This window comes from Sciurus vulgaris (genome assembly GCF_902686455.1).
Source record: "Sciurus vulgaris genome assembly, chromosome: 5".
Taxonomy (NCBI): Eukaryota; Metazoa; Chordata; class Mammalia; order Rodentia; family Sciuridae; genus Sciurus; species Sciurus vulgaris.
This window is the reverse complement of record NC_136465.1, coordinates 10,144,493-10,165,728: the sequence shown is the minus strand read 5'-3', so window position 1 is coordinate 10,165,728 and position 21,236 is coordinate 10,144,493. Positions and strand designations below refer to the sequence as shown.

General features: G+C 52.2%; 1 protein-coding gene across 1 annotated transcript; it reads right to left on the bottom strand.

Annotated features, from left to right (window-relative positions):
* Positions 1 to 5,361: 5,361 nt before the first annotated feature.
* On the bottom strand, positions 5,362 to 19,253 carry CLU (clusterin). The gene is made up of 9 exons (XM_079141285.1): positions 19,094 to 19,253; positions 15,659 to 15,789; positions 14,420 to 14,568; positions 11,899 to 12,069; positions 10,808 to 11,219; positions 9,771 to 9,878; positions 6,937 to 7,166; positions 5,831 to 6,003; positions 5,362 to 5,581 (listed from the first exon to the last, which is right to left on the bottom strand). Exons 2-9 carry the CDS (start codon positions 15,750 to 15,752, stop codon positions 5,572 to 5,574), a joined length of 1,347 nt encoding a protein of 448 aa, XP_078997411.1. The 5' UTR covers positions 15,753 to 15,789; positions 19,094 to 19,253; the 3' UTR covers positions 5,362 to 5,571.
* Positions 19,254 to 21,236: the final 1,983 nt, after the last annotated feature.

Genomic DNA, 21,236 nt, shown 5'->3' with positions numbered 1-21,236 from the left:
AGGATGACAGCAGAACAGTAAGCAAAGGAGGAGGCCCTTCTGAGCCCAACTCAGGGCGTCCCCTGGCAAAGGCCGGCCCTCCCCGGAAGCGCATGCGGCAGGGTGAAGTGATTACTTTCCTGCATGGTCTTACTAGATTCTGGTATCAAATTATTTAACCAACTACTCGTCTACCTATTGCTGTAAAGGTATTTGGAGTTGTGGTTGATCTTTGTACTCAGTTGACCTTAATTAAAGCCCTGGCCCTTGATGCTGCAGGTGGGCCTCACACAATCAGTTGAAAGGCCTTTGAAACAAAAATTGAGATTTTTGAGAGAAAAAGGAATTTGGCATCAAGACTATGCACAAACGCCAGCCTCCAGAGCTTCTCTGCAGACTTGGGGCCTGTGAAATAACATGAGCCCATGCCTGGAAATGAATCTCTTGACATAAATATACTCACTGGTTATTTTTTTTTCTGGAAAACACTAACTGATCCATAATTTTAAAAATGGATTGATGAAGCTCATAAAATGAAAAGAAAAGCAAGTCGAATACTGCTCTGGAAATCATCAAGTCCAAATCACCCCCACTCATTCTACATATGAGGAAACTGAGGTTCAGAGAGGTGAAGAAACTTGCCCGACATCACACAGCAAGCTAGGAAAGACAGTGTTTCCGGACTTTTCAGTCTCACAGTCCTGTTTAACTTACACTTTAATCTTTAAACTCTGAATCTTACATTCTATTCCATAATGTTACTGTGTTTTAAAATTCTAAGTCATGATTTATTTTCCAAATCTTTAAATGTCATTTCTGCCTAGGGAAGGATGCCCTACCCTGCCCTATGAACTTCTGGACCCTCACACCTATCCCAGTGGAGAAGTATAGATAGCACGACGGCTTCAAAGGCTAACACCCTGAGAGTCAGTGAGATCTTAAACAATTCAGTGTTCTGGAAACAGACGCTCCAGTTACCAGGAAAACCAGAAGCCCTTTTCAATTCAGCCTTTCAATAAATATGATTCAGTCTTTTATTTTATTTTATTTTATCCGCCCCCCCCCCACCCCCATCTCTTGATGCCTGAAGTCCACCTCTCCAGAAAATTCTCCTTCCGGAGTCCTTTTGGCCTTGAGCGGTGTGTGCCGAGCCACTGGCTGGGCTCTGGAGCGCACTGCTGACGCATCTGGATTCCCTTTTCTCCTTTTCCTTGCCTCCTGCGGCGGCTCCTGTTCCCCCTGCCCTGCCAGGCTCCCTCCAGAACTGGCTGAGTCTGAGGTGCTATGTGGCAGCTCTGCCCCCTGCTGGCAAGCACGCTCCTCACCTCGGTTAGCGGGACATCCTGGGTGCTGAGGCTGGGAATCCGGGTTCCAAGACTGGACTTCTAGTGCAAGAAGCCCAAAATGCCAGCAGCTTCCAAAAATGCGAAGTAGAGTGGAAGGAGGAGGAGCGGTGCTCCCCGGCCAGCGCCAAGCAAAGTTGTGGTGCAGCCTCAGGACTCGGGGGCACAAGCATGGGGGTGGGAGGTCCCCTGGCAAAATAGAAACAGTGAGACCTGCCACGCGCACCTCTCCAGGAGGCCACCTCCCCCCTGCACTCTCCCAGCTGAGAGAGGGTCCAGGGAATGCCTGACCCCCACCCTGCAGGGCTCCCAGGCTGCCAATACATGGATATTTAAAGACCCAGGACAGATGACCCCTCACTTCGCCAAGTGTCTCTGGGGAAGGGGCAGCACAAAATTGGTGGAGGCGACGGGCCACCTGCATGGGAGGGGCTGGAGGACCGACAAGCTAGGTAAACTGTGAGACGTGGTCTGCTGAAGCCCACCATCAACGGGAGCACGGCTCGGCAGCAGGAAGAAACCCCTCTCTGGTCACTCCGGGGCAGATCCTGGAAGCCATTCAAGGCTCTGCCTGGGGGCAGCTGTCTGAGCCCAGGAGAAAATCCAGCTGCCAGCCTATGACCTGAACCGGCTCCGTCTGCCAGTCCTGGCACCAGGAAAGCCCCAGAGAAGGAGGAGACCCGAGGGCGGCCCTGGGGGCTTGCTGAGAAGGGAGCATCCTCTCAGCAACCCTTGGCTTTGAACTTAGAAGGGATGTCCCAGAGCCACCTGTAAGGAAGGTCTGACCCTGAGGCCTCCAGTTACTAGAAAGAAAACACAGGCAGGCACCAGCCCAAGAACAGGAGGGAGAAACCAGAAAAGCCACTAAGAGAAACCTCACCCCGAGGCGAGAGGGCCCTCAGGTGGGACCATGAACTCCAGGGGGCTGCAGTAAATCCCTGAGCCTCCCTCCTGCAGCTTCGACCCTGGTGTTGCCCTTGGAGCCTTTCAGAGGTCAAAAGAGGACCAGGCACTTCCAAAAAATTCCAAAGCAGAGTCCCCTAAATTCGGGGTGGTTTTGAATTTTCGGCAACGATTTCCACCCACAGGATGTACTGACGCAGCCAGCGGGGGACAGCGCGGCACCCAAGACGATCGCGGGCACAGCTTACGAGCCAATTCCCTGTGTCCCCAACGGCAAGCAGCTGGTGGTGAGGCCCAGGGTTAGACCTGAAGATGAGCCCTGGCTTTGGCTCGGCCCCTGTGAAGCCATTGTGAAGGTGTACGTGTCCTCGGGAGCATGGGGTGCCCTGTCCCCATGATGTGCCTGAGGGCTGGGTGCTAGCCCATATGGGATTGGGCACCCAGATGCACAGGAGGCCAAGACGAGGTTGTGGGAGAATGTCTGGTGTCAGTTCAAGGTCACAGTCTTTGTTCCCCTGGGCAACGGTGGCCGAGGGAGAGCAGGCAGCTCAGGGTGCTGTTCCTCCCGCATGCCCTTTCCCCACCAGGCCTCCAGGGGAATCAGACCTGACTGGAGGCCACTGTTGGAACACCAGCAAGGGAGGCCTCAGAGTGGGGACAGGGGATGGGGCGCTGGACAGCTGCGATGTGGCCCACCTGACATAGCAACGTCATAATCCAGGAGGACTTGTAACCGAGGGTTAGGATCCATGATTGCCAGATGGGTGTGTGGAAACAGTGGCCTAGAGTTCATTATTAGTGACCGTAGGTTCTGAAGGCCTAGCCTGTCTGCATCGTCTCCAGGGCCCTTTCCTGTGTTTGCCAGGCTCCGCGTTACAGCTAGAATACACCTGGCAACGCTAGTCTGGACAGGACACTGGAGTGGGAATCCCTGGCCACTACCTGGGGCAGTGAGGCCAAGGTCCATATCACGCCAGAGTTCAGTCCTAGCTCTGGCACTTACCAGCTAAAAGTTTGCAAGTAAAGGGTCCCTGTCATTTCTACAGCGTCACTTGCAAGGGCCTCTGCAGGTCTACTCCTTGTTTCAACCCCATGCTTAATTCTGAATAGCAACCTGGAACTGGTTTGCTCTAGTGTCAACTCACGTGCAAGCACACAGGTGAAAACCTGTCCCCGGTAACCGGGCTTCTCCCTCGATACCACCCACACATCCTTCGACTTCCTGGTGATTCCATCTCATTTCCAAAGCAAAAGCCCTTCTTCCCACATCATACTGGCTCTTCTGCTGACGCCAGCCCTCCCACCAGAGCTCTGCGCTGTGCACACCTGGCCAGCGGCCGGTTCCCACCCTCGAGGGCTCCTGCTACCTCACAGTGAGGGATGGGCAACTCTGAGGTCCCTTCACTAGCTCTGGGCGCTGTGAGGAAGTGGCTGGGGTGTTCTCACGTCCTGGCCTTCCTGGCCACAGGACACTTCTCTGATGAGGTCACTCCTTTGTAAGGTGGGGGAAATAACCCCTCCCCAAGGGTAATTGCAGGGACCTAATGGGACTACACAAAGCAGTGGACCCAGGAGCCAGAGCACTCTGGACAGCCAGTTCACAGTTGGCCAGTGGTGTGTGTTGCTCAGCTCCGTGTCATTTCTCCCTCTAGTCACTAGAGACTGTATCTTATTACACCTTTCTGACAGATGATCCTCAAGTATCAATACGGGCTAACAGCAGATTGTGGTTCCCAGTTCCAGGCAGGCATCAAAGCCACCTTTCCAACTTTGCAACAAGAGTTCCTGAGCCAAAAACCAAGGGCTCATTATCCACAGCCCCTCCCCAGATTCAGCTGCATCTTATCCCCAAACCTTGGTGACCTCATGTTCTGCCTCAATCTTCCTTGTGCCTCAGGTTGGAACTTGTCAGGGAGAGAGGGTCATCCAGGGATCCTTAAACCCAGGCCACTGTGTGAAGGGGAAAAGAGCAGAGGGAAGGGGTCCCAGGAAAGCTGAATCAGCTGCAGGGTCTCCCTTTCAGGGTTCCAGCATGAGAGTGCAAGTGCATGAAAAAAAACCCAAACACTGTCTAGTAACTGCCATAACCTAGTGACCCAACAATGGAAAAGATGAAGGAATTTTTAGACTTGCTCTGTGACATTAGCACAATGTATAATTTATAATTATGGTCATCTAAGCAAATCCCCTCTGACCTCATAACCCTGATTACCATACACCATTAAGTGAATTGCACTGATCTTCCTCTGATTTTCCTTGAGAACAATCCTAAGTATTAGCCTGGGACCTGAGCTAAGTTTGAGAGACAGTTTGTTGCCCATGTGGCCAAGGTACTTATACCTTAAAGAGAGAAGAGACAGTGTCCTAAGGATATTCTAAGCCGTGAATGTGCATGTGGACTTTGCCACAAGCCTGGCATTCGGCCAGATGGTTTTCTCCATGTGCAGCTATTTGACAGAAGTCTATAATTAGAGAACATTAATGAATGTAGAAGTTGATGCTTTTCCATTGAGGTTTGTATTATCGTTAGTTAGTTAGGGCCCCCTTTTGGCAACATCAGGAACTGCAGCTCAGCCAAATTTCAGACTGAGCTGCGCACGCGTCTTCCACACGTGAGCAGAGAAGCGCCTGTGGCCCAGAGTGAGATGAAGACTATACAAAGGGACAGCGGCAGGATTCCAAGGTCACAAAATAGTAGGAAGATTGCCTCATTTGGTCTTCTACAGACTATTGTTAAGGAAAATATCAGTCATGCATTAAATACCCAGTAAGACTTATTGTTGCCTGCTTTGCCTGATCTGATTCTTGGTATATTCCTTTCAGAGATCAGCCCCTGACCCCAGGTGAAATACGTTGACAGTTTTATAACAATAGAATCTATTTTAGTTGGCTGGTGGAATATACCTGTTTCTCTAAAAGCAGGAACGTCTTGAACTGGCTCCACTGTGTCACCATACCGACCCCTTTATTCTCCACCATGTGATCATCCCTTGGTCATCTCAGCTACTACGAATTGTTCCCATCTCTTTCTTCTCTCTTTTCTTTCTCCCCCAACCCCCGAAGCCCCATACCACAGTGAAGGAGTACGGGGTGGGGGGAAGGAAAACAGCATGAGGAGAACTTGGGGCAGGCACTCAAGTCACAAGGCAGCTTTATTGAATTAGTTGCATGCGGAAGCAGCTCTTCCCACAAGCAGCAAATACGGGTATTAGAGCGTAGAATCCAGGAGAGGCCGGCGGGATTGGGGCCTAGTCAGAGAGACATGCAGAGCTCTCTGGGGGGCTGTGGTTCATCTCAGGGGAGCTGCACTCAGATGCCCCTGTTTGTGGAAAAGCAGCACTCATACTCACTCCTCTCTGAAAAAAAAGAGAGTGTGGGAAGGGGTGGATTTTTACCAAGAAGCAGCCACCAACATGCACATTCTTATCTGCTAGGGAAGAACATTCCTCAAAGGAAAAATAAAATTCCCAGTGGTTTCCTGACTTTGTTCTTGGGCTCTGGCCACAGACACAGGCATTCTGCCCGGACTTCATACCCCGCCCTTATCTCAGTCCCCAGGGATCTCCAGGGCCCCGCAGGGCCGCAGGAAAGGCCCGCCCACCTACCGGTTCTTCCTGCGGTACTCCTGCAAGGCTTTCTCTGCCACAGTGTCCATGAACTTAGGGTTGTCCCTGGGGTCCTCTGGGATTACCAGAGTGATGGGGTCTGAGTCGAAGAGTTTCACAACCACCTCAGTGACACGGGAGGGGGAGTCAGAGTCGGAAACGTGGGAGGTCACCTAGACAGGATAAAAAGAAGAGCCACATGTCACAGCCACAATGCCCACATCCTGTAATAAGGCCTGTGATGCAGAAGCTCCCCTACCCCTTCAAGAGCACCTGGACAGCTGGCAGTTTGCTTGTTAATCATCTAAACATCTGTGCCACTCATCTGAGCAGAAATGCCCTGATTCACACACGCATTTGAAAGGACAAAGGCCATTTGCAAATGACCAGCCCAATGGGCACCCTGGAGATCAGAAGTGTTTTCTAAGCACTTTTCTTAGTGCAGCTGCTGGTCAGTCTGTGGTCAAAAAAAAAAAAAAGAATCAGAGAAAAAAAAAGAAAACAGGGTCTTGAACATTAGAGAGAAGTTGCCACTGGGAGAAGACAATCAGCAACCATGATCCACACCTTGAGGCACAGGGCACCAAGCAGCTTTGAGAAAGTGTTCGGGGCTAGGGCTGTGGCTCAGTGCTAGCGTACCTGCCTGGCATGTGTGAGGCCCTGGGTTCGAGCCCAGGCACCGCATATAAATAAATAAATAAATAAAAAGATCCATTGACAACTAAAAGGTGTTAAAAGAGAGAGAGAGAGAGAGAGAGAGAGAGAGAGAGGGAGAGAGAGAGAGAGAGATGGAGATGGAGAAAGAGGTCAGCCTTTGCAGCCAGGGCTAACCTCAGGGGCGTTGTGCACGGCCCTCGAGTCTAGGGCTAGCTCTGGGACCTCACTCAGTCTTCCCATCTGGGAAATGGTCATGACAGTCACCCTCCCTGGCTGTGCCTTCAGGGAGCACAGCACAGACGCCAGTTTCCTGCTATGTGACACGTGCCCAATCCAAAACCAAAGTGCCCTCTGGAAATCTGTGTCCCATTTTGCCCCTAGGAGGCTCCCGTCACCTCCAGACCAGGTCTGGAGCCCCCACATCAGCATGTGACGGGGACACAACTCACAGTGGAGACCCGGAGATAGGACTGGTCTTGGCCCTGGGTGAGGTTGGCCAGCTGGGACAGCCAGCCGAGCTGCGCGTTGAGCTGCCCCAGCAGGGTGGAGGTGCTGGACATCTTGCGCTGGTAGGAACGGAGCAGCTCCTCGTACCTCTGCGTCAGGCTCTCGGCCACCTGCAGGGAGTCATTAAGCTCCTGGCGCAGCTGAGCCTGGGCCGGGCTGTTGGTGGAGCAGTCTGCCCAGAGGTGGAGAGAGCACAAGGCAGAGACGGAAGGGAAGGTGAGGAAGGGACAAAGGTGCCAGCCAAAGCCAGCTCAGCAGTACGGCGCGACACAGCGCCACCCCGACAAGACAGAGTCCTGCCCAGAACAGGAGTCAAAATGCTGCCTCCTTCATGGAGAAAGCCTTGCTCCAGAAAAAATGTCAGCTGGGCCAAGCAGTGTGCTTAGCGACGCTACCAGGCCCCGATCTCCTTGGCAACCGGCAACAAACAGTGTCTAGCACACTTTGAGAAAATGGATCGCAAGTGCTCCCCATCATCAGACCCAGTTCCTTGCAGGAGTCATTTTGGAAGAGAGGGGACTTGACTCACTCGTGTGGCACCTGCTATGTACCAGATACCACAGAAGGTTCTCTTTTCTCTCATAGTCAATGCATCTGACTTAAGTATTAACGATCCTATTTTATCAATAACAAAATTGAGGCCCATGAAAGTAAGAAAATTGCTTGAAGTCATGGAAGAAATAATCTGCAGGACCAGAGCTGAACCCAAGTCTTTAAATTCTCCATCTTGGGCTCTTCATACTTGGGCTCTGTCTGTGGTTCTGGAACATTCTCCAAGCTTGCCTTTGGGCATTTCTGCAGAGCTGGCAATTCTGGTTCTCAAGAGCCCACGCAGCAGAGGGCTGCCCTAGGACGTTGGACCACAAAGCTGAGCAGGCTGGTAGCTGTGAGTCCTGGCCTGTCCCCTGCCCACTAAGCCTGATCACCAAGCTCAAGAGAACAAGGAAGACAGAATCCATTCCTTCTGGTCAAGGGTCACTGCAAGTTGTCAGATCTTTAATAAAAGGTAAACACTACCCACTATCTTTTTTAGCTACTGTTTTTCTCCCCCTAAATTATTTCAAAAATATTCAGAAGAGGATACCTCAAACCCAAGTAGATCACGGGAAAGGAGATCTCTACCTGCTTCTGATGGTGGCTTGCAATCATTGATAATAAAAAATAAAAATGTGAGGTGGGACAAGAAATAACATTAGTGTCAAGAAGGTGAATGGAATGTGAAAAGGAATGTTGTAATGAGTAACTTTCACTCTCTTACCAGGAAATAATTAAAAATAAGAAAAGTTCTCCAGAGCCGAGACTCGCCTGGAATAGTAATTCTAGACTGGGGACGATGCAGGTCCCAGGGGACATTTGGCGAGTTCTGAAGACGCCGTTGGTTATCACAACTGGCAAGGGGAGGTTGCTACCAACATCTAGCCGGCAGAAGCCAGGAACGTTGCTAAACACCCTGCAACACACAGGACAGCCTCCGTGACAAAGAACGATTCAGTCCAAAATGTCAACAGGCTGAAACTGAGAAATCCTGGGCTGGTGTCCCCAGGCAGTACACACTTAGAGAGTTCAAAGTGCCTTAAATAAGAGGTAGTCAATCTTCCCCAAGTTAAAAAGAAGGGGACTGTTGAGCTCCGTGCAAGAGGTCCTATCTGAGTCTAGGCCCTAAGGTGACATCTTTCTTGTAATGAGGTGCCATGTCATTTGTGCTATTCTATGATATTTTTACAGAAACAATTCTTAAGCCTGGTCACAAATTCATCTACAACTTCTTTGAACTCCAGTCCCTGAAGCACTATTATTTTATTTTATTTTATTTTATTTTATTTTATTTTATTTTATTTTATGCTTCTAAAATCACAGGAGCAAGGTTAGGAATATTTAACCAGACTCTAAAGGCCAGGCCTGGCAAACCCAAACATATTAAGTAATAAGAGCAAAGCCACAGAAGGATAAGCTACCTACCAGGGGAAAGTTAACCCATTCTGAGCAGAGACTACTGTATAACAGAAACTACTTTCATATGAAAAGAAAGGGCTTTCATAGCTGTTATCTCCAAGTACAGAGGATTTAATTAATAGCCAGCCCTGATAAAATGGAGAGAAACAGTGGAAGGGAAGTTTTTCCTTTGCCTGGAGAACCAATGGACCAAAAGGAATAAAAAGTGCCGCTACCAGTAACCCAAGTGGAGGAGGTCCCTCCCTGAGGCCCCAGGGAGAAAACCCAGGGTGCCGATTAAGAACACAGCCCAACCCCAGCTTGCCTGCGGAGGGGTCTCACAGTCTTAGATAAGTTACTCAGCCTTCCTGTGACTGAGCGTCCTCCTCTGCAGGGTGGGGACAAGAACCGTACCCAACTCATAAGGCTGTTCTGAGGACACGGGTAAACAGTGTTCAGAACAGCACCTGGCACGGGGAAGCGTTGGTTAAACAACTCACACTGCCTACAATTTCATCATGTGCAGTGGAAAATGAGTACGGCTGCCACAGTCAGCACCTGCAGCAGGAGAGCTGGGAGACCAGAGGAGGGGGCCAGCAGGGGCTGCCTCTTTCCCACAGGCCCGCCTGGAGAGGGGCACTTTTCGTGTGTCTCAGTGACCTCAAGAACGACCTGAATTTTCGACCTTCGAGGGCACCAGCATGCTCCAGGCTGAGGACCGGCCCTGGGGCCACAGCTCAGAGGCACAAAGCTGCAATCTGATTAAAGGCCACCCCGTGAGGCACCGGGGACCCAAGGACACAGCCGATCACAGGGACAGCTTTCAGTCGGACCCACAACTCACCCACAGACAAGATCTCCTGGCACTTGTCACACCTGTCCTTCATCTTCAGGCATCCCGTGGAGTTGTGGCGGATCTCCTTGCACACGGCCTTCGGGTCATCGTCGCCTTCTGCAGACACATGAGGGAAGAAGGGCTGAGGCATTCAGCGATACAGGGCAGGCCCCACCGATTTTGAGTCCCCATCTACAAAACTGTGTGGCCCTCTGACATGGTCCTGTGGGCAGAGCAGGTTGCAGCTTGGTTGTCTGCCTACACACGGCCTCTGCTTGGGGCTCCTTGGGAGCCTTGTCCAGGCACCGCCTCCCTCCCACCACCTCCATCTGAGGAGGCCTCTCCGGCCCCCACATTTCCTCAGCCCTACGCACTCTGTCTGCGTAAGGCGACTTGCTTTGCACTCCCCCTGGCTCCTCTCTCCTGCTAGCTGCTCGGCAAGGCTCTGGAAGGAAGGGGTGCATCCTCCTCGGAGCCTCCTGTGCTGCCAATGCTTTTCAAGCCAAACCCCAGGGCCCCACCATATGGAACAGGACGCCGCGTGGCAACGAAGCCTCGGTGAAGGAAGTCCGCTCCTGAAGGGACTGGCCTCTCCGGTTCACACCGCACTTCACTCTAAAACTGCTCTGGGCACGCACACTGAACCAGGCCCGGCCGGCACAGTCGGGAACACCTTCCTTAAGTGCCACGTGGGCTGGGACGTAGTTCGTTGCCCAGAAGGTGTGGCCCCACACCGAGCCCCCTAAGTTCACCAGCAAAAGAGGCTCCAATCTGGTAGGAAGGGCAGGCAGTGACATACGCAGCAGCAACTGAGGGACAAGGTTGGCTGGAAATCAGACTCCAACCCCTGCAGAACTACATGGGTGGACCCCACTTTGTCAGCCCTGAAGCCTAATGCAATCCTTTACCTCCGACTCTCCCCTCCCTCTTTCAATGGCTGAAAGCCACTCCCCCGGGCTTGCAGGGAAACTTGGAGACGGACACACACAGCTCTTAGCATCTAGGGGCTCCCATCCCTCCTCTGAAGAGAGAGACAGCTTTCTGACCTCTTATGAAGTCCATGCTCGGGGACTGGGAGCCTGGGTCGTGGAACGGGACATCCATGGCCTGCTGAGCCTGGCGTATCATTTCAAAGAAGGGCTGGAACATGTCCTGGAAGCCCAGATGCCCGTAGGGGGAGAGAGGCAAGAGGCTGCGGGCGAGGCGGGACTTGTGGTAGAGGAAGTGAGGCCTCCGGTGGGGAAGGCTGAAGGGCGAGAAGTAGCGGGTGTCCTGGGGCTCATGGGTGAAGAAACTGTCCTGGAAGAGGGCGTCCATGATCCCAGACGCCCGGGTGAAGCTGTCCTCCATGGCATCCAGGATGTGGTTCTGCTGTCGGTCGCTCTCCAGGAGGGAGTCAATGCGGTCGCCGTTCATCCAGAAGTAGAAGGGCGAGCTCTGGTTCAGGAACTCCTCCAGCTGGGCGGTCAGAAGACTCAGTGAGGAGGCACTCGCCAGGCCGCAGCCCCCCAGAGCCCACAGGCTGCCCTGCCTCTCCTGGCACAGCACACAGCAGGTGACCCAAGGCCCGACCCGCTGCACCAGCTCCCAGGTGTACCGACACTCAGGCCAGTGTCCCCACCACCCACACCACCCCCACCAGGCCATGAGATTCACAAATCCCCTTGAGTTGATGAGGTCCAGTTCTGATGGGTCCCCTGTCATTTGGGGGTACTAAGGACACTGACCCTCCTGCTAAGCTGGTCAGCATTCAGGGAACAACAACATTCACATGAGTCCCTACCAAGTGAGGCCCAGAGGTAAGGCCCATGGATTCAATATTAAAACGCTAAAGAAGTTTTAATTTCCTCTGCCTGAGTGGGCGCAGGGCTCTGCCATGCCAAGACGCCGTTTGTTGTTATCCAGCTAATTCTTGCTGGATGAAGGTCTTCTGCGGGAGGGCAGATACCTGACCCGCATTAGTGGTGACTGTCATGCCCACACTCCCACCAGACACCATGAGTCGATCACAGCACGGGGCGGGGCGTGCAGCCTGCCGGTCCTGACCCACAGCGCTGGGTGTGGAATGCACTGCACTCCACTGGGTCCCCCTCACTCCCCACTGAGAGCCTGAACCATGTGCTTGTCCCCTTTTCACCTGGCGGCCCACCAGGCCCGAGCCACTTCTGCAGACGCGCGCGTAGAACTTCATGCAGGTCTGCTTCAGGCAGGGCTTGCACTCTTCCCAGAGCGCCATCATGGTCTCGTTGCACACTCCTGGCGCCGCCTTCAGCTTCATTTCGGATTCCCTGGTCTCACCCAGGGCCTCCTGCAGGGAGACCCGAGGCCAGGTTTGCTACGCCGGCCACACCTCACCCTCCCCAGCACGCCCCCGGGTGCCTGGCAGTGCCCACCTGCAGGACGGCCCCTGATCTGATCACAGATGTGCTGACTTCTCCCCTGAGCCAACCCCTGATCCCACATTCGCCCACCTGGAATTGTTATGGGGTGAAACTTAAGAACAGACCGCTCACCACTGAGAAGTCCTAATTTGAGAGTCTTTTTTTTTTTTTTTTTTTTTTTTTTGCGGTTCTGGGTATTGAACTCAGAGCCTTGTGCTTGCAAGGTAAGCACTCTACCAGCTGAGCTATCTCCCCAGCCCAAGAGTCTTTATTAAACCGGCCGGCTGATTGTCTCACATGGTGCCCCAAAAAATGGCTATTGGGAGAAAAGCCCCAAAAACAAGGTTGTAGGGGTTCTTATGCCAAAAATCACATCAATCATAAGCATCTGTTGCTATGATTTGAAATTACAAACTAACATCATGAGATCATCGACAGGGGGAAGTGGGTCAAAACAACCCTTACCTAGGTCCAAACTAAAGAATGGTTACTAACGTCCACACAATCACTGTTCACATGGTACATTGTTTAGGAGCAATAGGAATCAAAAGAGAGAAATTTTTCTTTATATAGGAATTGTCATTCTGTATTGTTAAACATGTCACACTAAGTAACTGATGATGGGTACAGAGGTGGGGTGTTTCCATGGGAGAAGCTTATTTCCTACATAACATGGAGTCTCAGAGCAAAATGGAATCTGTTTAGTCATTTCCCTTAGAGTCTGGCCTAGAACATTCTCATGGAGTCAGATCTGTCAGCCCGTCACAGAATGCTCTCCCCACCTGACTCTCAGCATCCTCTCACCCTCGAGCCCCAGCTGACCCCTAGACTCCGAGCTCTGGTATAGGTCGGAACTTATACCTCACTTGCTATTCTCAACTGCTGGTGCTGACAAGCCATCCTCTAAGGCCAGCCAGAGGCTCACTGAATCGCTGATTTCTATTCCACCCATGGCTTCTGGCAGGTAAAAAGAATCAGCACTCTATCAAAACCGAAGTCCCATAGGCCCCAAAACCCACTAAGGTGCCCTTGTCATTTCACCCAGTAATTTTATAAGAGTGTATCCCAAGGAATTTCCAAGATAAAGAAAAAATCCTTATACCAAGGTATGTGTTATATTAGTTTAGGGATTTGTGTGTGTGTGTGTGTGTGTGTGTGTTTGTGTGTGTGTGTAGATCATGGCCTGTATTTTACAGACATGAGAAATAGTCTGGAGGTCCATTTCCAGAATCTAGTATTCAGTCTTAATTGGATCCAATTGTAGCCCTGCCCTTTTGCCCGCTCTCCCCTCCAGTCTGAGTGAGGGGCGGCGCTGCCGTAGGTTACAGATAAAAGCAGGCGCGCTTGCTGGCCAGGTTCCTGTAGCCGGAAGTCAAAGTCTGCCTTGCCCACCCACTTCCGACCATGCTTTTGATTTCTTGCAGCACCTCATTATTTCTAACATACCCATGCGTCAGAATCAATCCAGATGCTCAAAAGCAGAGTACAAGTCAAACAAGTTATAGAACAGTCATCCACTTATCAGCAGTTTCAGCTATCCAAGGTCAACCACAGTCCAAAACATTATGAAAGCGCCATGAGGAATTAAGGTATTTTGAGAGAGAGAATGCATTCATACTTGGTCACCGAATATTGTTATAATTGTTCCATGTTATTGTTGTTGTTAATACCTTACTGCACCTAATTTATAAATTAAACTTTATCAGAGGTATGTATGCACAGGAAAAAACACTATCTATAGGTTTGGTGGTGTCCTTGGGGACACCATCTACGGGGGTCTTGGAATATCTCCTCTGTGGATAAGGAGGAACTACTTACCATAGGTACCAAGGGGTGACAAATACATCATTACAAGGGATATTTATAAGCTTTAAATATTATAGGAAGCATTTTCATTTAAAAAATTCATAATCCCAAATACAGCCATTGTGGGACAAAAAGAGAAAAGAGCAGGAGGAAATATAATCAGATGTTAACAGTGACTCCCTGCTCCCAGCCCCCAACCCAGAATCTATCTTGGAGCCTGCACATGGTCTGGGTTTAGAAAAATCTATTGAAATGAATCTGGGCATCAGGCCCTGAGCCAGGCGTGGGACAAAACCAGATCCAAGATTTCACCCCCTGAGTCTTTCAAAAGCAAATAAACTTTCCCCATTTCTTCACTACAGTCTCAGCATCAGATGACACAGCCCTGGAAGGACTCTGGGTCACCATGGCAACCCAGCAAGGCACCCCACTGCGCCCCGCTCCTCCCTGCCAGGTGTCCCTTCTGCTCACCTCTTTCTTCTTCTTGGCCTCCTCTAAGGTGTCCAGCAGCGACTTGCGTTCCTCGTTTGTTTTTTCTATTAGAGTCTTTATCTCTTTCACCCCCTTGACAGCGTTCTGAATTTCCTTGTTAATGTACTTACTCCCCTGGGTGGACATTTCTACAGGAGGCAGAAGGAGGTAGGAAGAGATAAGGTTGGGGTGGCAATCCCAGCACCCAGAACTGCACAGGATGATCAGAGAAACCTGTCCAGCCCAGAGTCTGTCAAGGCTGGGAGCCTGTCCTCGCACTGGGGAGGCAGCGCAGGCCCTGCCTGGCAGGACAGAGGCGCCATCTCAGGGCTCCTGGGCAGTGCCACCCAACTGCTCTGAGATGCAAACCTGAGGAACACCACACCTCAGAGAAGGGGCGGCAGCACCAGGCCTGCCCACTGCCCACCACCCTGGGGAGCCCGCAGCCCTTGACATAGAATATGTCATTACTGGTTACAAATCTTTCTGGAATTCTGTTTAACCAAATAGTTTCACTTCTTTGTTCCAATGCAGAGTGGCAGGTGACAGGGACAGAAAGGTGAATGAATGAATGGCACTGTCACTGGGGAGACTGCAGCCAAGGGACAGCACCAAAGGACAGAGGCAGGGACACACCGTGGTCACTGAAGTGCCACTCCCCTGGTGCTTGTCCTGTGCCACGTGCACTTTACCTACTACTCCCAGCGCGTGATCGTGCCCACCGGATGGGAAAAGATGGGGACAGGGAGGTTTGGGGCCAAGGGACTCCAGAAAGAGGGCCCTGTAAGGCCAAGCGCTTAGCACCCACGCTGAACAGCAGTGCCCCTTGCCTGCCCTGTGAGCGGAGATGGTGGAGCCTGGTTTCTTTTGGACCCGTGAGGACACATGGGCAGGAGCCCCATCACAAAGGGGAGGTCCACAAAGCCTCCTATGTTCCGGGCACAGTTTTGAGAAGAGCCATGGGAGCCGGTGAGGGGACAGGGAAGGGAACAGCCAAATGAAAGGCCAAGGACATGGGAAACGCAGGCCAGTGTCCAGAAGACACCGACCTCAAAGTGCCTCAGCTACAGGAGCAGGGCATGAAGGCTCAGAGAGGTTTGGACAAAGAAGTGCAGAACCGGTCACAAGAGGGAAACGGCCTTCCACACACGGGGCCACAGAAAGGGTGAGCTTGTGGGGCAGACCTGCCCTGGGCCTCACGCCGCTGCACCCAAGGGGTCTCCTGCCCAGTTCACTTGCCCTGCAGCTCCTGGTTGGAGACCAGCGGTTCTCCCAGGACCTGCCCGTTGCCCCAGGTCAGCAGCAGCCCCACACACAGCAGCAGAGTCTTCATGGCGCCACCTTCTCTGATCCTGGAATCACAGCACGTTCTGTTTGGAGAGAAGGGGAGACTGTCATGGGCACATCTGGGCTGCCTGTTGGTTTCCTGCTCAGCTCACTGCCTGCTCCAGCTTCCAGGAACGTAGGCCCTCAGCTCTCCCCTCAGCTGGCATTGCTGCAGCTGTACCCCTGAGGAACAGAACTGCCACTACACCTTCAAAAGAAAGCGACGGCAGGGGATCCACGGAGGACGGAGACCCATGGAATCAGAGGGGCCGGGCTCCAGGCCAGACCTCCTCCTCCCCCTAAGGGCTGCGGCTGCCTAAGCAAGGCACATGGGCTTCCTGCATCTGGTCTCCTTGTCCAGAAAGGGCATCTAGGTATCCAAGACTGAAAACAGATCCCTTGGATCACTCATCTGTCCCTTCCCTGTTCCCCCTCCTTACTCACAGCAGACATTACCAATTGATCACCACTCTGTTCCCCTCAGAGCCCAGCCATCACCAAGGTGCTTTACAAGAGTCTGAGGCATGAGCCTCCATCCCCTTAGGTTGGCACAGGAAGTTAAATCCACTTGCCATCCTTAGTGTGAGACTTCAGGCAGGCTGCCTGTGGACTCCGGGGTAGCAATGAAGAGCAGAGAAAAGAAGGGAGTAGAGAGGGCAAGGCAAAGGCAGGGAAGGGCAAAGTGAAGGGTTAACTATGAACCCAAAGAGCAGGTTCCCCAGGAAAGTCCCTTCAGGAGGCCATGCTCCTTGGCTCTGCCAGGTCCCTTTTACCCAGCCCATTCCCTCCAAGTTGGCACCAGTGTGCCCTGCCAAGGCTCCCCTGCCACCATTGGGCTGGTTGCCCTGAGCCAGGGGACGCAGGCCACAACCTGAGTATTACACAATGGTCCCTTTCCCAGCAGCTGAAGTTGTTGCATAAAACAGCTCCCCCGTGCCCTCCATCCTCTGCTCTGAACAGCTCATCTGGGCTCACCCATTTCCCATGCCACAGGAAGGGGGAGGTGGGTCCCCCTTTCCTGAAATGGTTCACATCTAGAACCTGCTCTCAGCCCAGCAGGCCATCTGGACACTGGGTAGATCATTAATAAGGCAAGCCTCTCCTCACGCAATTAGACGCAGAGCAGGGAGCAGTGTGGGAGTGAGCGCGGGTCAGTGCCGTCCCCCCGTGTGGGGTAGGTGGCTGAGCTGGGCAGGATTCCAGGCCCACCAGGAAGGACCTGGTCTCATAGGCAGTGTTCACTGAGGCCTAGAACGCCTCCAGCAGGGACAGAGCCTTTGTCACACAAGAGAGAAAAGGCTAGCCAGAAACCCCAATCCCAGAGGCAATCCCTCTCACCCCCACCCCTGCCAGAGCAACAGCTTCTGGGAAATCTATCCAAAATGGTCAGAAATAGGTCCTCACCAACAGATAGGGTGATGGGTCCTGAAGAAAGAGGAGACAGGACAACCAAAGCAGAGAACAGGATGGAGAGGCTGGAGATGAGCAGCTGGCACAGGGTCTGCCACTGGAGCCTGAGACCAGGAGCCCTCCAGCTCAGAGCTAAGAACGGGGTCACTCTCCAAACCATCTTCAGGCACCAGCCCGAGACAGGTGGGGCTCCCTGGGGCCCACAGCAAGCTGGTGGCAACCCCAGGATGAGAACTCAGTCATTCCAACTATTCATCTGGTATCCTTTCCTTGATACCAAGTCACTTAAATCTCTGAGCCTCAATTTCTTTACCTGTAAAATGGACCTGACACAGAATCTACTGATGTAAAGGCTTCCATAAACTCAAAGGTCTGACACAGTCATTGCATATGCTGACTGCTTTCAAACCTGGCTGAGGCCCTATCCTGGGCATTAGCAACCTCTAAGTGGCATTTCTGGAGAGGGGCAGAGGACGGAAGCAAGCCTGCAGGCCACCTATGATCTCCCTACTCTGGTTTAGCCTTAGGGAAGTGTCAGGTTACTTTCCCAGGGTCTTGTGATAATGCTGATTTCAAGTCAGAATCTTCTTTTCTCCAAAGCTAGTTCCCTTTGGATAGTGCTGGTCCAAGGACAGTCCGAGAACGAGGGCCCAAGCCCAGCTGCCCTCCCTGTAAACCAACGCTCTCCTCTTCTCATCCCCTCCAGGGATGGGGTCATGCCGAAGCCAAGGACCTCTCTTCCCCAGTACTGCACCACAGCCTCTTCCCTTACCATATTTTCCTCCATTTTTTGTTTTGTTTTGTTTTTGTTTTTGGTACCAAGGATTAAACCAGGGGTGCCTAACCACTGAGCTACTTCCCCAGCCCTTGAGACAGAGTCTGGCTAAATTGCTGAGGCTGGCTTTGAACTGGGGATCCTCCTGCCTTAGTCTCTGAAGTTGCTGGGATTACAGGAGTGCGCCACTATGTCTGGCTTCTCCATTTTCTCTGCATTTTTATGCAATAAGATCCTTTGCCATCCCTGTCTTCAAATCTTTAAAGGCACACTTTTATGGCTAATATTCCATTTCCTAACATAGGAGTTTATTTGACCATTCTTACAAGGTTGAGCATTTAGGTTGCACCCTCTTGAGCATCCTTTTACAGTACTGTATTTACTGTATTTAAATTCCTAATCTCTCCCTTCTTAAAATAAATATTAACAGCAGTCACTTTTTTTTTTCCCCCCCCACTAGGGCCAGAAATTCTGGAGAGCCATGAGGCTTCAGTTCTCCCAATGCTGACACTTCAACACTGGAGACAGCCTTCTCAACGCCTCCCGGGCCTCAGATTACCATCTATCAACCGTGGAATCGGGCGTCTGAGGCTTGATGGAGCTTGTGTGACTTTCCTCTAATGCACCTTGGGTGCATTAGGAAACAGAAAAATTAGAATTTAGGTGACAGCACTATATACTTATATCTACAACGTCGTACTTACAAAGCGCCCTCGGGAGAACTAGAAAACAGGAGAAAACAAGATGACTCACGCCTGCAACCGAGATCTGCACCTTCCCTGCGCTGCGGGAAGCGCCCACACGCAGGCAGCGCCGCCACGCCCCTGTGCCTCCGCCAGTGCTCGGCAGACTCCGAGCCTCGGTTTCCCCGTTTTTGCAAAAGGAGGATTTTATATATGACCGATTTACCACTACAAAAATGGTGGCTGGAGCTAATGCGCACGGGGACTCTGGAGTCTCGCCCATGCACCACCCCCGAAATCGACCTCGGGTTCAACCGCCTGGCGGCTGGGCTCTGGCCACCTCCGGTGGGGTCCCCAGGAAGCTCTGTCTAAAGGTCAGGGCTGGGGAGTTGTCATCTCTCTCCACCTGAATGCTACCCCCGCCCTTCTATCAGCCCGATGTGGTTCTGCGCAGGAGTAGGAAAGATGGGGACAGCTTACCCGTCAGCTGCGCCAGCTCCCGTGCGCTCCTCCTGGCGACGCCGGGTGGTGAGCACCGTGAGGCGCCGTATTTATAGCGCTCGGCTCGCGTACACCCCCTTTGGGGCTGGCTGCAAACCTGCATGACTCACGCCCAAAGAATGCCATGGAATGCACGGGGAGCTTTCTGGAAGCCGGGAGGGGGCCTGTGCAGCACTCGGCTGGGGGCACCGGGGGGCGCATCAGCACCGCGAATAGCCGCGCCGGTTCTAGGGGACACCCTGGATCTCACTCTGCCTCAGGTTCCCGAGAGGCTCAGAGCTGGGACCGCACCCCAGTAGGGAAGAGCTTGAGGGGTGCCCCAGTCCACAGTGGTAGAAGGGTCCACTCTATCCTGTCCGGTACCCTTGTCCAAAATACAATCTCACAGTCCCCCGGCCCCATTGAATGTTAATCTTTCACATTAGGCACGCTCCACTTCTCCTGTGCTATTTAAATAGGAAAGTGTCAGAAATAATGAGGGTAAGATGGAGAGAGGCGTTGTGCTAGGGAAGAGAAGGCATGAAGTGTTGGAAGTACGCTGGACGCCCTGAACGGTCTTACTCAGCGCTGGTCCTGTGCAGACTCCCTGGGCCTGGAGGAAGCAAATCTGTCTAAGGATGAGCAGAGCATCTATTGGAGGAGACAGAACGCCTCTCTGGACTCCAAGACCCCCGGAGCTTAAGCTATTATTGCCGCCTTTCACTTGGGATACAGCCAAGCAGGGTGGGCTTCGTCAGTGGGCACAGGACCAGTGCAGCCCCACTATTGTTTCAAACTTCTACGTTGCAGACTTGAAATGCTCATGGTCTCATGGTCTTTGAACAAGAGCCTGGCATGCTCATTTTGCACTGAGACCCACGCAGTCATCCTCAACTGGCTTCTGCTGAGAGAGGGTGCATCTCCTGTCTCAGGCATCCGCACCTCCCAGGCCATGCCCCCTGCAGGGAGGAATCTGTCCGGAAACCCCTAAGGTGCTGCTACTTCTTATGGAAGAAGCAGAGCTGTCCACTCTGAGACATTGGAGTTTGAGGAGAGTGGGCAAGGACTGGCATTGCTCTCAGGCTGGTGGGGAGATGGATGGAGCATGTATGGGCAGCCTGGTTTGGGGTGGCTGACTGACAAGCAAGTGAAAGGAAAGGGCTTAAACGAAAGCTGTGTGGTCAGGGGCAGAGTTTCCTCTTCATGCGGTGGAGGCTCAGCCCTAAGGCTGTTTCCAGTTCCCCCGGAGGGAAACCCAGGACTGAGGGCATGAAGTCTGACCCAGTCACAGCTACGCCTCCAGGGTGATTGGGACCCATTGACCGTGCCCTTGGGCGCAGTTTCTTCTATCTGGACACAAAGGAATCTAGAATGTATCCTCCCTAAGTCCTCCCTGTGCCTACCCTGATACAATGCCAAGGGCAAGATCAACCCAGAAGGAAAAAAGGCAGCAAGAACTGGAGCAGTATTCCCCGCAAGAAGAGGTTTGGCTTTGTTCTCTTTACAAACAAGTTGAATTATCAGCAACAGCTCCATTTTCTGTGGACGCTGCCTCCTTTTTGGCGTATCAGTACCTGGGGCCACAAGACCTGTTTTTGCGCTCACTCCTTGTAACTTTTCTGTTCTGTAGTCTCCCCAGCATCCTGTACAGGAAGCATAGATCTGTGATAGTTTTATTTTTAAAAATTGGACTTTGGAGGTCAGGCAGGGAGATCTGCCTTAGTCAGCTAAAGCAGAGAAAGGGAGGAGGGGAAGAAAGGATTTGGAAGAAGATAGCATGATTCACAGCCATAACTGGGTCCCCTGGGAATGATTACTTGGTTATTCTAGCTCCTAAACAAACAAAGTTGGGGAGATTAAACATTAAGAAAAAAGTACAAATTTTGAAGGCACCATGATCATCACCGGATTCTTAATATTCTAAGGAGACTGCAGAAGCCAGCTGACTCAGCCCTAACATATGTACATATCGCATCCCTGCACCCCCCACCACTCCCTACCCGACACCCCCACCAGGTGGTCATCCTGCTTCTGTTTGAATACCACCCATAAGTGGGAGCTCACTACCTCCAGTGCAACCCTTTCTCTCGGAAAGCTTTTAATAGGTTAGCACAACTTTTGTTGAGGCCCAGTCTGGTTCCTC